A 14,316-nucleotide genomic window follows, 5' to 3' on the forward strand; every position below is an offset into this window, starting at 1 on the left:
GTGGCAGAACTAGGGAAGACACTGCTGTCTTGTTTGGCAAATGTGAGTTGTCTCTCTTCATATTCCTTATTCTGTTTTCAGAGTTCTTCTAGATGAAAACAAGGCTACTATCCCCATTTTGGCAGAGAAACTTACAGCTGAGCTTGTGGAACACATTAATGTAAGCTAACAAAGAAACACTTTACATGAGAAACCATTTTTTAAAAAATAGGACCTGATCCTGCAGTTTTGGAGGACTGGATCTATAGAAATTATTTCTATGAATAGCCTTTAATTACCCTGCCTGATGGCAATCTGGAAATACATGGTCCACTATACTGAGCCTTGGCTTGGTAGTCAGGTGTCAAGCTGGGCAGATAATGGATTTTTCAGTTCAGCTGCCAAACTGGGGGTATAATTAGGGGAAATATTCATTTTGGTTCCAATAATGTTTGGAATTTGTCAGTAAATTAGAAAAGTCCAGCTCTTCCCCAGCTGAAATTATCAGCTTATATTCAGATAGTTTTGGGTCGACCGAAACTGCTTTTTAGAGTGAATAAATTATTCATCCAAAATATTTTACTCAGCGGTAGTCAGTTGACCAGTATTCTGTTCTCAGCTTTGCTGCTGACCTACTCTCTAAACATGGGCAAATCACTCTGTGATTCAGTGTTCCTGTCTTTAAAGTAGGGATTCTGATACTTGCTTTCCTTTGTAAAGCACTTGGAAATCTATGGAGGAATAGTGCTAACTAGAGCAAACTAGTATCATCGTCAACTTTTGGAAGCTTGAAATAATTTATATACAGTAAATATGAAATATTTTAGATACTATGTGTGCTTTTTATTAACAACTGTTTAATAGTAATGAAAAGGTTGCTGAGATGCACTGGTTCTCTAAATAGGATGCTGTACTAGACCAGCAAAGCAACACTGCTTTTTTATGTAAGAAAATCACTGAAGAATACCATACTTTAAACCTTCCCCATTCTTTTCTCAGTACAGGCAGGGTTGTTTTAGACTACAAAGCATACCTGGACTTTTAAGGGCAGTGCAAGATTCATAGATCTCTGTGTCACACTCTGAAATGGTCTATTTCTTTCAAAGAATGGAATTGTCCAAACTGTACAAGTATTGTTGTTTTTTCTCCCCTAGAAATCTTTGCCCGCTTTAGAAGAGCAAATAAACATTCAACTCCAAACAGCAAGTGAAGAGTTACGCAAATATGGCAAAGGTACACCAAAAGCAGAAGGAGAGAAGTTGTTTTTTCTAATAGATGTAAGCATAAATATGTATTTGGCTTTGTGGCACTGCAAAGCGATCTGAACAATTACTAAACTTTCCTGAGCTTATCAAAATCAGGAATTTCAAAGGGAACAGATTCATTTCTGTCATCAATACTTTGTAGGGCTTTCACTGCTTACAACACATACAACCCTAAGTGCATCCCTGAATTTAAACCATGGATGCATTTAGCTCATGGTGTCCAGTCTGATGATGTATTTTGCCCAAAAGGTTCACAGAACTTAGAGAAGTGGATATAAAATAACTTACATGTCTATTCCCTTACCCAAGCTTAACCTCTCTGTCCACAGCTCAGGCAGGTCTGGAGCTTCTTTTTCATCTCTGAGTTGGGAGAACCAGTCTACACTGCTTGCAACAAGCTTCCTCTGCCTCTGAATGAGACCTCTCAGCCTGCCAGCTGTTTTACAGACTCTCTCAGGGCCACCTCTCCCCTGTCACTTGAAGTTCCCTCCCTTGGATACAGTCTGTGAGATCTCAGCTTTAGCAAAATAAAACCTGTGTATTTCACTGGCATCTGGAGGTAGCATCTCCCAGTAATGGCCCCATTACTCTCTTAGTTGCTATTAAGGTGTGTACCTGAAGCTGTCTGATCTGTTAATCCTAGTTTTGTTTTCTGCCTAGGACAATCCCCAATTCCAGTCTGATTTAACCCTTTGAGTTCAAGCAGGCAGCAAAACGAAATGGAACAGGGAAACCAGGTCAAACATAATATTCACTAGAAATAATACAATGAGCTCCTGAGAAAGCCAAGGGCTTTGGTCACATAATATAAGTTTCAGGGTAATGCAATATAAAGGAAACTGAGACTAGTACATTTACTCAAAGGTTTTAATCTTAATATCCACATATCTAGCTGGCCCCCAACAAAACCAAATCTCTCTGTGTAAAAAATGAAACTAAGAAAAGGGGGTAATGTATGGCAGCTTCTACCTAGGCTAGCTATTGTCATCTGCCCCCTCTTAGTCTATGTGGAAAATTATTACTGCTAATTGTTGTGATGGCTGCTCAGTGATCTGTATGAAATGAGTTGGTGGTCTCAGCAGTTCTCAGTGGACAAATGTCCACAGTGAGGAAAAAAGAAATCTCACAATCCATGCTGATATGCTAGCTCTCTCAGCAAAGAAACCAAGGACTAAATGAGCATTGAGAATGAACTAACCCCTCCAGAACAGGACTGCGGCACATGGACAGAATGCTGGTGGAGAAGCGCGTACATCTACTGTCCTGGCTGATAACTAGACAACTTCAGACTCAAAAGCTGTCAGGAGCAGTACATTTTAAAAAAAAATAATGAACATGTTTTTCAAACGTAGGAGTTTAAAATTAGGTACCGCAAGCCACAAAGAGGCACCCAAACAAACGGTCTGATTTTCAAAAATGCTGGGCACCCACCCACTGCCACGAAAATCAGGTCACTTGTATAGGTGCCTGAATCTGGATTTAGGTGCCTAGTCAAAGGCACCATTTCTGAAAATCTTGGCTGCTGTTAGATCAGCTTTTAGGGTAAAGAGAAAGGGACAAAGGAGGTGAATTAAGATTTAAGTTGGGATTTTCAAAAGCACCAAGATGAGTTAGCAGGGCAAATCCCATTGACTTGTAGAGCAGTTCAATGCTGGGCAGAACTTGATTAATATGACATTATAGTGTTCTGTGGTTACATCTCAATGATTTCCATAACACACGTCCTCAGTTTACAAATATAAGATGGTGGTTGTTTTTTCTAACTGCCAGGCCTGCAATCTCAGCCTAGGATCTGCAAGTCAGTCTGGATACTTTTCTTTTTCAATGTCTTCCCAGTAATATAGGTTCTGCAGGAAAGAAAATAGGCCCTCAGCATTTATAGCTGTGTAACTCCACCAATCTTGATTGGCTTTGAATAAATTTAACTGATTGGAATTTAATAAAAGATTGCCTTGATCCACAAGGAAAATAGAATCAAATTCACTCTTGCTTAGCTATGCTGCCTTTACAGAACTCAGAGTGGTTTTTTAAAAATCTCATTACAGAAAATCAAATTGTTTAATCAAGACATTGTGAGTTCAGTGGCGGGAGAAGAAAAGGTGTTTGAAAATGAAATTAGACTGTTTACAAAAATCCGCACAGAGTTTCAAAAATGGGGGAAGATACTTGATGACAGTGCATTGACTGGTAAGTACAGGGGCTTGCCTGTGAAGCTGCTATGAAATACTCCACTTCACTTCTTTTAAGTGAAGTTGTAAGACAGCAAATAGATCATGTTAATGAAATTGAAAACTTGAAGTGATGAGAATTTATCTACCAAGATCCCCAACTGGTGTGAACTCACATAGCTCCATTGAAATCGATGGATTCCCTCCATATCCATTGAAGTCAATGATGCAAGGACAATTTCACCAGCTGACAATATGCCCTTGGTTCTTTGAATAACTTATGTTAAAAAGATTTTTAAAAGTCTACGGTTTAAAGTCTAGCAAGTTATGAGTAATAAAATAACCACCTAAAGAAGACCCATGTTTCACAGATAACCCAGTCTGCCAATTGCTTACTGAATACAGATCTAAAAGGAGAAGAATGTCTCTCTGAAATTTAACTTTAACATCAGTTCTAAACATTTCTAAACCGCTCAGAATACCCATTAATTCTGCCTTTTGGTGAACATGAAGCACGTATTTCTGTCGAGCAGCACCTCTTGCTATATGTTTTTAGCTGTCCGTGAATGTCGACATAAATATTGTTAAATGTAATTCTAAATGAATAGTTACAAAATGTATGTAGGGTACATGTCACTGAGGGGCAACTGCATTTAGACACAGGTGTTTTCTATTGTCTAATCTGTCCTATCCCTCCACATACCCAGAGCCAGTTAATCTAAAGGTATTAGGTGAGTGAAAAAAGTAGGAAAACAGGTGGAAAGAGGAGATAGCAGGTGAACAAAACCACAGGAAAAATAGAATAGGAGAAAGCCAGGAAAAACTAGGTTCTTTATGATGTTACTTATTCCCTTTTGGAATCAGTTGAAGTGCTTATGTGTGTGAATGGGAGGTGCACCTTCATTGCATGTAAAATGAAGATAATGATATTTCTGCCTTCCTTGAGATCAACCCATGAAAAGCACGGTGTACGAGGCAAGTATTATTGTTTATATAAACTGAAGTCATTGCAAGGTAAGTTAATCTAACAGTTCTAGTTGCAAATCATCAGTGAGCTGGAATAAATATTAAAACTAACAGATAAATGGAATAGACAAGACTTTTTACTAAATTATTCAAGTTTTTGGGCTTTCTATTGTAAATTACATTGGAAGATGTTTTTCTGGTTGACTGATTAATTTTACAAACTCCTATACACCTTCCTTCTAAAGTTTTGCCTCTCAAACTCCTGTCTACTTACCATTAAACACTGCAAAAAAAATTGCAGTGTAGTTTGTGTCAAGCCCATAAGTTTCTGGAATCTCTTGGAACTTCTAGGAGGAATGGTCCTTAATAATTGAATGCAGCATTACCTGTGCACCTCCTGCCTCCAGTCAGGCATGATTATGCTATAATTTCTAAATCCACACATGATCAATCAAGATTGGACACTTTTTAAAGCACTTGTACATGTGGAGGCAAGGTACACATGTATCAAAAAGGGGAACAAATATTATTTAGGATGGCAAATTTCTCCAGTGTTGACGATGTTTTAGTGATGGTGTTGTCTGAGTGTACTAGAAGGTCTAGAATAGACTTATTTGTGGCAGTTTTTCAGCTGCAGAAGTGATATCAGACTGATAGGAGTTGACATACTGGATCAGAATATTGGTCCTTGTTCCTTTTTCCATTAGTTTATATGTTCATCTCAGTGAATGAAACAGCTCATTCTTAAAAGTAGTAATGGCATATTTTGGCTCAGTTCAACAGAAATCAACTTGCTTAAATGATCATCTGTGTACTAGTTCTTCCAGTCAAGTGTCTTCAGAAAAAAGAACTAAACTTCTTTTAAATCCATAATTTTCTTTTATAAATTCATTGGATTTGGTGTATTTAAATAGTGCTGTTGTTTTAATGTTATAGTTAGAAAAACTATACAACATGAAGTGTGGAGATTTGAAAAACAATATCGTGGAAGAGAGCTCCCAGGTTTTGTCAGTTACAAGACATTTGAGACCATTGTAAGACAGCAAATCATGGTACTAGAAGAACCAGCTATTGAGATACTGAAGAAAGTAATTGGTGAGTTCGATTTACTAAGCTTATCCTAAGCTTCAAAAATATTAGTTTGTCTAGATTTTGGTTAACATGGCAAGAGCTGTATCTTGGCCGTTTCAGGCAGTGGAAAATGAATCTGAATCAAACCAGTTTCATGGCATGAGACAGATATCTAGACCTCAATCCCTGACCTTCAGACTTTGAAAGTACAAATTCCTTTGAAAGTACATTATTTCTGAAACAGTTAGAAATTGACCACAATAGGAAAATGAAAGATCATAGATATGACAAGGAGGAATTAAAAATTGCAATGATGAGGGATAGCTCCATGGCAGTGTCATTTGGATAGATATGGTGAATGACCAGTTTTCACAAATCTTGTACTACCAGTAGCTCAGTAATCACATTTACACTGCTACCTTTATTTTATCTCTTTTCTCCCCTCAGAACTTGTCCGAAAATCTTTTACAGAAGTTGCCAAAGATCATTTTGAGGATTTTCAAAATCTTAACAGAGCTGCTAAGGTGAGACACCACATGCTGTCCAGAAAACATCAAAAATTATTGAAGATCTGGAAAACATGACCTATGAGGAAAAATTGATTAAAATTTAGTTTAATTTGGAGACGAGAAGACTGAGGGAGGACATCATAAGTTTTAAAGTACATAAAAGGTTGTTACAAGGGCAAAAATGAAAAATTGTTCTCCTTTTCTCGGAGGATAGGACAGGTTACACAAACAACTGTCAGGAATGGTCTCGTTATTATGTAGTCCTGGCTTCAGTGCAGGGGACTGGACTAGATGACCTCTTGAGATCCCTTCCAGTCTGACACTGCTATGATTTTACGTAACCTGGTATAAGACTAGCAATACTGAATGGCATAATGTATTGTATATAGAACTACATGTTACTCCTTCACTCTTGATCAGTCACTTATTTGATTGTTGTACCTTTAAGCAACTTGTGGAGATTCCTACAGACATATCACCTTTATTAATATGTTGAGGCTGAATACAGCATCGGCAATCGCGACATGCTTTATCAGAACATATTGAATGATCCCATTAATATTACCCCTGCCCTGCAAACTCATCCCTCATGGGGTTTCTCAGATAGTTGGCAGCACAAACACTCCTCTGTTGTTCGTACTCAAGAGAACTCAAGCGGCAGGCTTTTGGCTGTTCCTGTCCACAAGTGTAATGGGGACACAGAGCAATGCGGCCTCTCAAGCCCGCTGACACAGAACTAGAATCTGGCTCTTACCGTGTGCTCTTGAGAACCCTGTGACATTATGTCACATGTGACCTGTCACATGGGGCTGGTCCTGTACTCACCTGTACACTGGTTGCTTAGTAGATTTTGATAGTTTTCTCCCCGCCCCTCCTCTCTTCACAGGACAAAATTGAAGACATTAGAGACAAACAAGCAGAGGAAGCTGAAACAATGATCCGAGTCCAGTTTAAAATGGAGCAGCTTGTATACTGCCAGGACAATGTTTACAGCCAAGACTTAAAAGTTATCAGGGAAGAAACACCAAAGGAAGCAGCCAACAGTCTGAACCCGGCTGCCTTGAGTTTCAATTCTGGCACTGTTCCAACCCAGAACCACTCTGCCATTATGGAAATGGGTTATCACCTGGCAGCATACTTCAGTGTGAGTTTATGGATTCCTACCACAGTTTTTATTCCATTCCAAATACTTCAGCATGTACTAATCCCGTTCCCTTTGCAGGCAATAGGAGGAGTTTTTAATTTAAGAAAACCATGGTACCATTTATAAGGCATATAATTCCCCCCTCCCCGCTGTCCATGGATAACATCTTATTGCAGTAACTGGAATTTTGAACAGCCGATATAACACTGTCTATGGGCAAATGTAGATGTGATGTGAAAGGCATGTACAGTATCAATGTACAGAATCATTATGTAGGGGTCGTTCAGGCTGAGTGAGTAGCATCTGCCTTTTGATTGCTTTTCCTGCCATAAGTCTACCTCAGTTTTCAAATTACACCAACTTTCATCAACTTAATGACAAAACGTATGCCACCTCTGAATTTAGCCCTACATCAACTCGGAGATTAAGGCCCTGATTTTTAGGTGAGTTATTGTCTGGTCTGTAGCAGTGCATTACCGGCAAAATTCAAGTGCAATTGCACAAAATGGATGCATGTGTAGATACAAATCAGTGCATTCATAATACTATAGGCAGCTACTGAACCACCAGGCCTTTGTTTTCTCTCTCTCTGAGAACAAAATGGAAACTACATGTAGCTCCTGTAAGTAGAAGTGGTTATTTTAGCCATAGATGTCATGAGGTTGGGTGAAAAGGCAAAAGAGAACTTGCTTTTACATAATCTCTCACGCACTTAAAGTGCTTCACTTGGCAATAGGTTAAATAACACTAGAGCAGTGAATCTGCAGCAAAGAGCCATTAGACACTCAGCATAGGGTTGCCAGGTGTCCAGTTTTCGACCGGAACACCCGGTCAAAAAGACACCCTGGAAGCTCCAGTCAATAGTGCTGACCAGGCCACTAAAAGTCGGATCGGCAGTGCAGTGGGGCTAAGGCAGACTCCCTGCCTGACTTGGCTCCACGTGCCTCCTGGAAGGCAGCAGCATGTCCCCTGCTCCAGCACTTAGGCCTAGGGGCAGCCAGGGGACTCTGTGCGCTGCCTCCATCCCAAGTGCTAGCTCCGCAGCTCCCATTGGCTGGGAACTGCAGCCAGTAGGGGCGGCACCTGCCGATGGAGCAGTGCGCAGAGCCGCCTGGCCACGCTTTGGCCTAGGAGCCAGACGGGGACATGCTGCTGCTTCCTGGAGCTTTTGAGGTAAGCACTGCCCGGAGCCTTTCTCCTCCCCCTTCCCCTCCCTGTGCCCCAGCCCTGATCCCCCTTCCACCCTCTGAACCTCTTAATCCCAGCCCACAGCACCCTCCTGCACCCCAAGCCCTGCATCCCAGGCCCAACCCAGAGGCCCACACCTCCAGCTGGAGGCCTCATCCCCCACTCCAACCCCCTGCTGCAGCCCAGAGCCCCCTCCCTCACCTCCTTCCACATCCCATCCTACTGCCTCAGCCCAGAGCCCCCTCCCACACCTGAACTCATTTCTGGCCCCACCCTGAAGCCTGCACCCACTGCTGGAGCCCTCCCCCTCTCCTGCATCCCAACCCCGAGTCAGCCTGGTGAAAATGAACAAGTGAGGGAGGGTGAGGAGAGTGAGCGACACAGAGAGGGGGATGGAGTGAGTGGTGGTGGGGCTTTGGAGGAGGGGCAGGGCAGGGACAAGGCAAAGATATTCATTTTTGTGTGAGTAAAAAAGTTGGCAACCCTAACTAAGGGTATGGCTACATTTGGAATTTCAAAGCACTGCCCCGGCAGCGCTGTGGGAGCGCTGCCGCGGCAGCGCTTTGAAGTGTGAGTGTAGTCGGAGCAGCAGCGCTGGGAGACAGCTCTCCCAGTGCTGCATGTAAACCACATCCCTTACGGGTGTAGCGTGCAGCGCTGGGAGCCGCGCTCCCAGCGCTGCTGCCCTGATTACACTGACGCTTTACAGCGCTGTATCTTGCAGCGCTCAGGGGGGTGTTTTTTTCACACCCCAGTTGCAGCGCTGTAAAGTGTGAGTGTAGCCAAGGCCTAAGCAACATTTTCAAGAGAGACTATGCAGTTAAATACCATTTCCATGAGAATTAGGCTCCTAGGTTTGTCACTTCTGATAATGGGATTTAAGCACCTAAGTACTCTTCGAAAATTTTACCCTCAGCTTAATGATTTGAAAGGAGAAATGTTGGGCAATAGACTGAGATTTCTCACAAAAGTGTCTTTCATTTAAGTTCCTTCTGCTAGTCAATCATCTTGAATAGCTTATCTGAATAATAAATTGCTGCCTATGTTGTACTCTGATTTGTTAGTTAGATTAAGAGGGAACTAGCTCAGGAAAATGTAATGAGCTTTCATGGTTCTTAATAAGTGATCAAATCCCCACGATGACATCCTTTAAGGCTAGGGCATAGCACTAAGGCAGCCCTGTACTTCACAGAACTAATAAGTTCTGGGATAGTGGGAGCTGACTTTTGGCTGTGCCTATCTGACTGCTTTTGCCAGACGGGTTGATAATGTTAAAGGGGTTCAAGCTAGAATCCTGAGGCCTTGTCTACACTACAGAGTTGCAGCGCTGGTGAGGGGGTTACAGCGCTACAACTTAGGTGGTGTACACACTTGCACAGCACGGCCAGCGCTGCAACTCCCTGGTTGCAGCGCTGGCCGTACACCCGGTCGAGCCTCGGGTGTAGAGGATCCAGCGCTGGATCACCAGCGCTGGTCAGCAAGCGTAGACACTCACCAGCGTTTTTATTGACCTCCATGGCATAAGCAGGTATCCCAGCATACCTTAGAAGCCTCTCTGGTAATCATGCAAACTCCACTGACCTGGGCTCACCTGACCCCTCCTTTAAATGCCCAGGGAATTTCAGAAATCCCTTTCCTGTTTGCTCAGCCAGGTGTGGAGTGCAATTAATCAATCAATCACTCAGCGACCATGCCTCCACGCACCAAACGAGCCACAGCATGGACCAATGCAGAGCTGCAGGACCTCGTTAGTGTTTGGGGAGAGGAGGCTGTGCAAGCACAGCTGCGCTCCAGAAGGAGAAATTATGATACCTATGGTCAGATATCGCAGTCCTTGATGAGAAGGGGCCATGAACGGGACGCGTTGCAGTGCAGGGTCAAAATTAAAGAGCTGAGGAGTGCTTACTGCAAAGCTCGTGAGGGAAATCGCCGCTCAGGAGCTGCCCCCACGACCTGCCGTTTTTACCAGGAGCTGGATGCCATACTTGGGTGTGACCCCACTGCCAATCCTAGGAGCACGATGGAGAGTTCAGAGCAGGGAGAAGTGGGGGAGGTTGTAGAGGACGGCGACAGTGAGGCTACTGGCGTGGAGGGAGACACCCCGGAGTCCCAGTACACATGCAGCCAGGAGCTCTTCTCAAGCCAGGAGGAGGCTAGCCAGTCGCAGCAGCTGGAAGTTGATGGTGAGGAAGAAGCTGAGGATCGTGCTAGGGGTAAGCAGATTTTTATGTTTTGGGAGAGGAGGGTTTTGGTTATGGCTGCCTGCATGCATGCCTAAACGTGGAATAGCCCATTGATTTGCTCTATCACGTCTCTGTAATCTGCCTCGGTAATCTCTTGAAATGTTGCTGCAAGAGCGTTTGCAATTTGCTTTCTCAAGTTGATCGGGAGAGCCACCGTGGTCCCTGTCCCGGTCAGGCTAACTCGTCCGATCCACTGTGCAGTGAGGGGTGGGGGGACCATGGCTGCACAGAGGCAAGCTGCATAGGGGCCAGGGCGGTATCTACATTCCTGTAGAAGACCCTCCCTCTCTTCCCAGGTAACACGCAGCAGTGATATGTCTGGCAGTAGGAAACCCTGTTGAGAGTTTAGGGATAATTGAGTGCAGGGCGCCAGGTTCGTGTTTCCCCAGCCCATGGCGCTCTGTTTTTAACCCCCCCCCTCCCAGCACGTAGGCAGTCACGCGGTGCGCTCCTGTGTTCCCCACCCACCCTCCCAGCATGTAAGCATCCACGCGGTGTGCTCCGGTCTAAGGCACCCCCCCTCCAAGCAGGCATCCAGCACCGCGGTGTGCTCCTGTGTTCCCCACCCCTCCTCCAAGCAGGCATCCAGCACCGCGGTGTGCTCCTGTGTTCCCCAGCCCCCCTCCAAGCAGGCATCCAGCACCACGGTGCTCCCCACCCCCTCACCAGCAGGACGGCATGAACGCGGACCAAAGAACACCGCCCCCCAAGCAGCTAGCTCACCAGCTTCCTGTTCACTACTGTCCCCTCTTCAGGACACCAGCTACCTCCTGTACCCATTGCTGATAAACCCCACTGACCCATTGGTCAATTCCCACTCCCAAGGGGAAATTGGGGCAAAACCACTCACTCCATTGCTCTGTGTTATGTGAGGTATGTGAGAAGGATGCTACCAAAAGTCTAAAAAGTCCTTCAACGTGTGATAATAAACAATGTAGCCTCTGTGTATTACATGGTTCTCTCTCTCTTTTTTCTAGTGACCTTGACTACTCCAGCCGGATCACCGGCCTCACGTAGGTTGCAGAACTTGAGACGGAATCCTAGAAAATCAAAAGAGGAATTGATCAAATCTGTTATGAGCCACTACAACAGAGAAAGTAGGAAGACACAGGAATGGAGAGAGAAGACCTATGAATGGAGAAAGAGTGTACATGAATGGAGGCAAACAGAAAGCAGGAGAAAGGAAGTGTCTGCAAAGAAAACCACAAAACAGATGATAAGCCTCCTGGCTCGCCAAACTGAGTCTTTCGAGTCTACTGTAGCCATGCAAACAAATATGTACCGTGGTAACTCTCAGCCCTCCCAAAGCCCTCTTCCTTGTTCCCCAATATTTCCACAAAACACCTTTCTCCAGCAGCCAGTTCCTTATTATCCCCAGCTGCCCCCAACACCTGTACGATCACCTACCAGCCCTGATAACTATAATTCTTACCCTGTTCACTCCACCCCCATTATTCTGCAGCATAGTAATCCTGAAGTGCAGCAGACATTGAATAGTGATCAAAATAGGACATATTCAAACCTGTGAATGTACAGTCCACCACCCCAACCCCCTTGCCTGTTATGTACTGTATGTTGAATAAAGTTTATTTTTCTTTTTCACTACGTTATATTGTTGCTGGAAGTGGTAAATATTATACACCAAGGTAAAGCAAAGCACATCAAATGCATCAAACATTACTGTTGGCTCTCAGCATCAAATTGCTCCCTTAAAGCATCCCTAATCCTTGAAGCCGTTTCCTGGACCTCCCCATTAGCCCTGCTCTCTGGCTGAGCAAACTCATCCTCTAGGCGTCGAACCTCGGAGGTCCATTCCTCACTGAATCTTTCACCCTTTCCTTCACAAATATTATGGAGGGTACAGCACGCGGATATAACAGCGGTGATGCTGCCTTCCACCAAATCTAGCTTCCCATAAAGACAGCGCCAGCGTGCTTTCAAACGGCCAAAAGCACACTCCACAGTCATTCTGCACCGGCTCAGCCTGTAGTTGAACCGGTGCTTGCTCCTGTCAAGCTTCCCTGTATATGGTTTCATGAGCCAGGGCATTAAGGGGTAAGCGGGGTCTCCAAGGATCACAGTGGGCATTTCGACATCCCCTACTGTGATCTTGCGGTCTGGGAAAAAAGTCCCGGCCCTCAGCCTCCTGAACAGGGAACTGTTCCTAAAGATGCGTGCATCGTGCACCTTTCCAGGCCATCCTGAATAAATGTCAGTGAAACGCCCACGGTGATCCACAAGCGCTTGCAGAACCACAGAGAAATACCCCTTGCGATTAACGTACTCTGATGCCAGGTGCGGTGGTGACAGAATAGGAATATGCGTCCCATCTATTGCCCCTCCACAGTTAGGGAACCCCATTTCTGCAAAGCCATCCACAATGTCCTGCACGTTCCCAAGAGTCACGGTTCTTCTTAGCAGGGTGCGATTAATGGCTGTGCAAACTTGCATCAGCACCATTCCAACGGTGGACTTTCCCACTCCAAACTGGTTCGCCACCGATCGGTAGCTGTCTGGAGTTGCAGCTTCCAGACTGCAATAGCCACCCGCTTCTCCACTGGCAGGGCAGCTCTCAATCTCGTGTCCCTGCGCCGCAGGGTAGGGGTGAGCTCAGCACACAGTGCCATGAAAGTGGCTTTTCTCATCCGAAAGTTCTGCAGCCACTGCTCGTCATCCCAGGATTGCAGGACGATTTGATCCCACCACTGAGTGCTGGTTTCCCGAGCCCAAACGCGCCGGTCCACGGAGCTGAGAACGTCTGTTACTGCCACAAGCAATTTACTGTCTTCACAGTGAGGCGATTCAATATCATCGTCTGACTCCTCACTGTCACAGGCACTCTCACTGTCACTCTCACTTTGCAGCTGAAGGAATAGCTCCACTGCCAAGCGCGATGTGCTGGCAACATTCATCAATAAGGTCGTCAGCTGCTCAGGATCCATTTATAACAAAAATCGCAGAAAAAGCGCTGTAGAATCACAATGCCGCCAAACTGCTCGGAATGTGTAGCAAAGCACCACGGGGCGTTGGAACAGGAAGCGGAAAGACACTCTCACTTCCTTCCCCTTCCCACAAGCCACAGCGCCGAAATGGGACGAGGTGCTCTGTGGGATAGCTGCCCACAATGCACCACTCCCAACAGCGCTGCAAGTGCTGTAAATGTGGCCACACTGCAGCGCTGGTTGCTGTAAGTGTGGCCACTCTGCAGCGCTGGCCCTATACAGCTGTACTAACACAGCTGTAACTACCAGCGCTGCAAAACTGTAAGTGTAGACATACCCTAAGATATGGCGTTTGTGATAGTACATTAAGTAATTATATAGGACAAAACCTATGAGCCACTCCATTACTACCTCCAGCAGTTTGTGGAAGTAGGTCAGCCACAGGCTGTGGCTTCTGTGGAAGGAGTTTTCTTTACAAGAGTACAGTAACTCCTTGCTTAACGGTGTAGTTATGTTCCTGAAAAATGCAACTCTAAGCAAAACAATGTTAAGCAAATCTAATGTCCCCATAAGAATTAATGTAAATGGGGGGTTGCCATTACTGCCTCTCTTTCCCCACTCTGCACAGCAAGCGTGTTTTCAAATGGGATTAAAGAGGAAAAGTTGCATCTCAGCTGTCTGAAACATTTACAGACTAATTCATGAAGATGCTGGAACAATCACTTGACACAGAATGCTGTAGTTTCTTACTGGATCTCACTAGAGAGCCCTTCCGATGTCCTCTTTTTGATAGTAATGTTTTATAACCATCTTCTGTTTCCAGAGTGCAGGTAAACGTCTC

At 44.7% G+C, this 14,316-nt stretch overlaps 1 protein-coding gene across 1 annotated transcript; it reads left to right on the forward strand.

Moving 5' to 3' along the window:
- The first annotated feature begins 9,920 nt into the window (after positions 1–9,920).
- Positions 9,921–12,112, forward strand: LOC127039603 (zinc finger and SCAN domain-containing protein 29-like). The gene is made up of 2 exons (XM_050933383.1): positions 9,921–10,503; positions 11,511–12,112. The coding sequence occupies exons 1-2, from the start codon at positions 9,981–9,983 to the stop codon at positions 12,059–12,061; spliced, it is 1,074 nt and encodes a 357-aa protein (XP_050789340.1). The 5' UTR covers positions 9,921–9,980; the 3' UTR covers positions 12,062–12,112.
- The last annotated feature ends 2,204 nt before the right edge of the window (positions 12,113–14,316 follow it).

Source organism: Gopherus flavomarginatus, chromosome 1, assembly GCF_025201925.1.
Source record: "Gopherus flavomarginatus isolate rGopFla2 chromosome 1, rGopFla2.mat.asm, whole genome shotgun sequence".
Classification (NCBI taxonomy): Eukaryota; Metazoa; Chordata; order Testudines; family Testudinidae; genus Gopherus; species Gopherus flavomarginatus.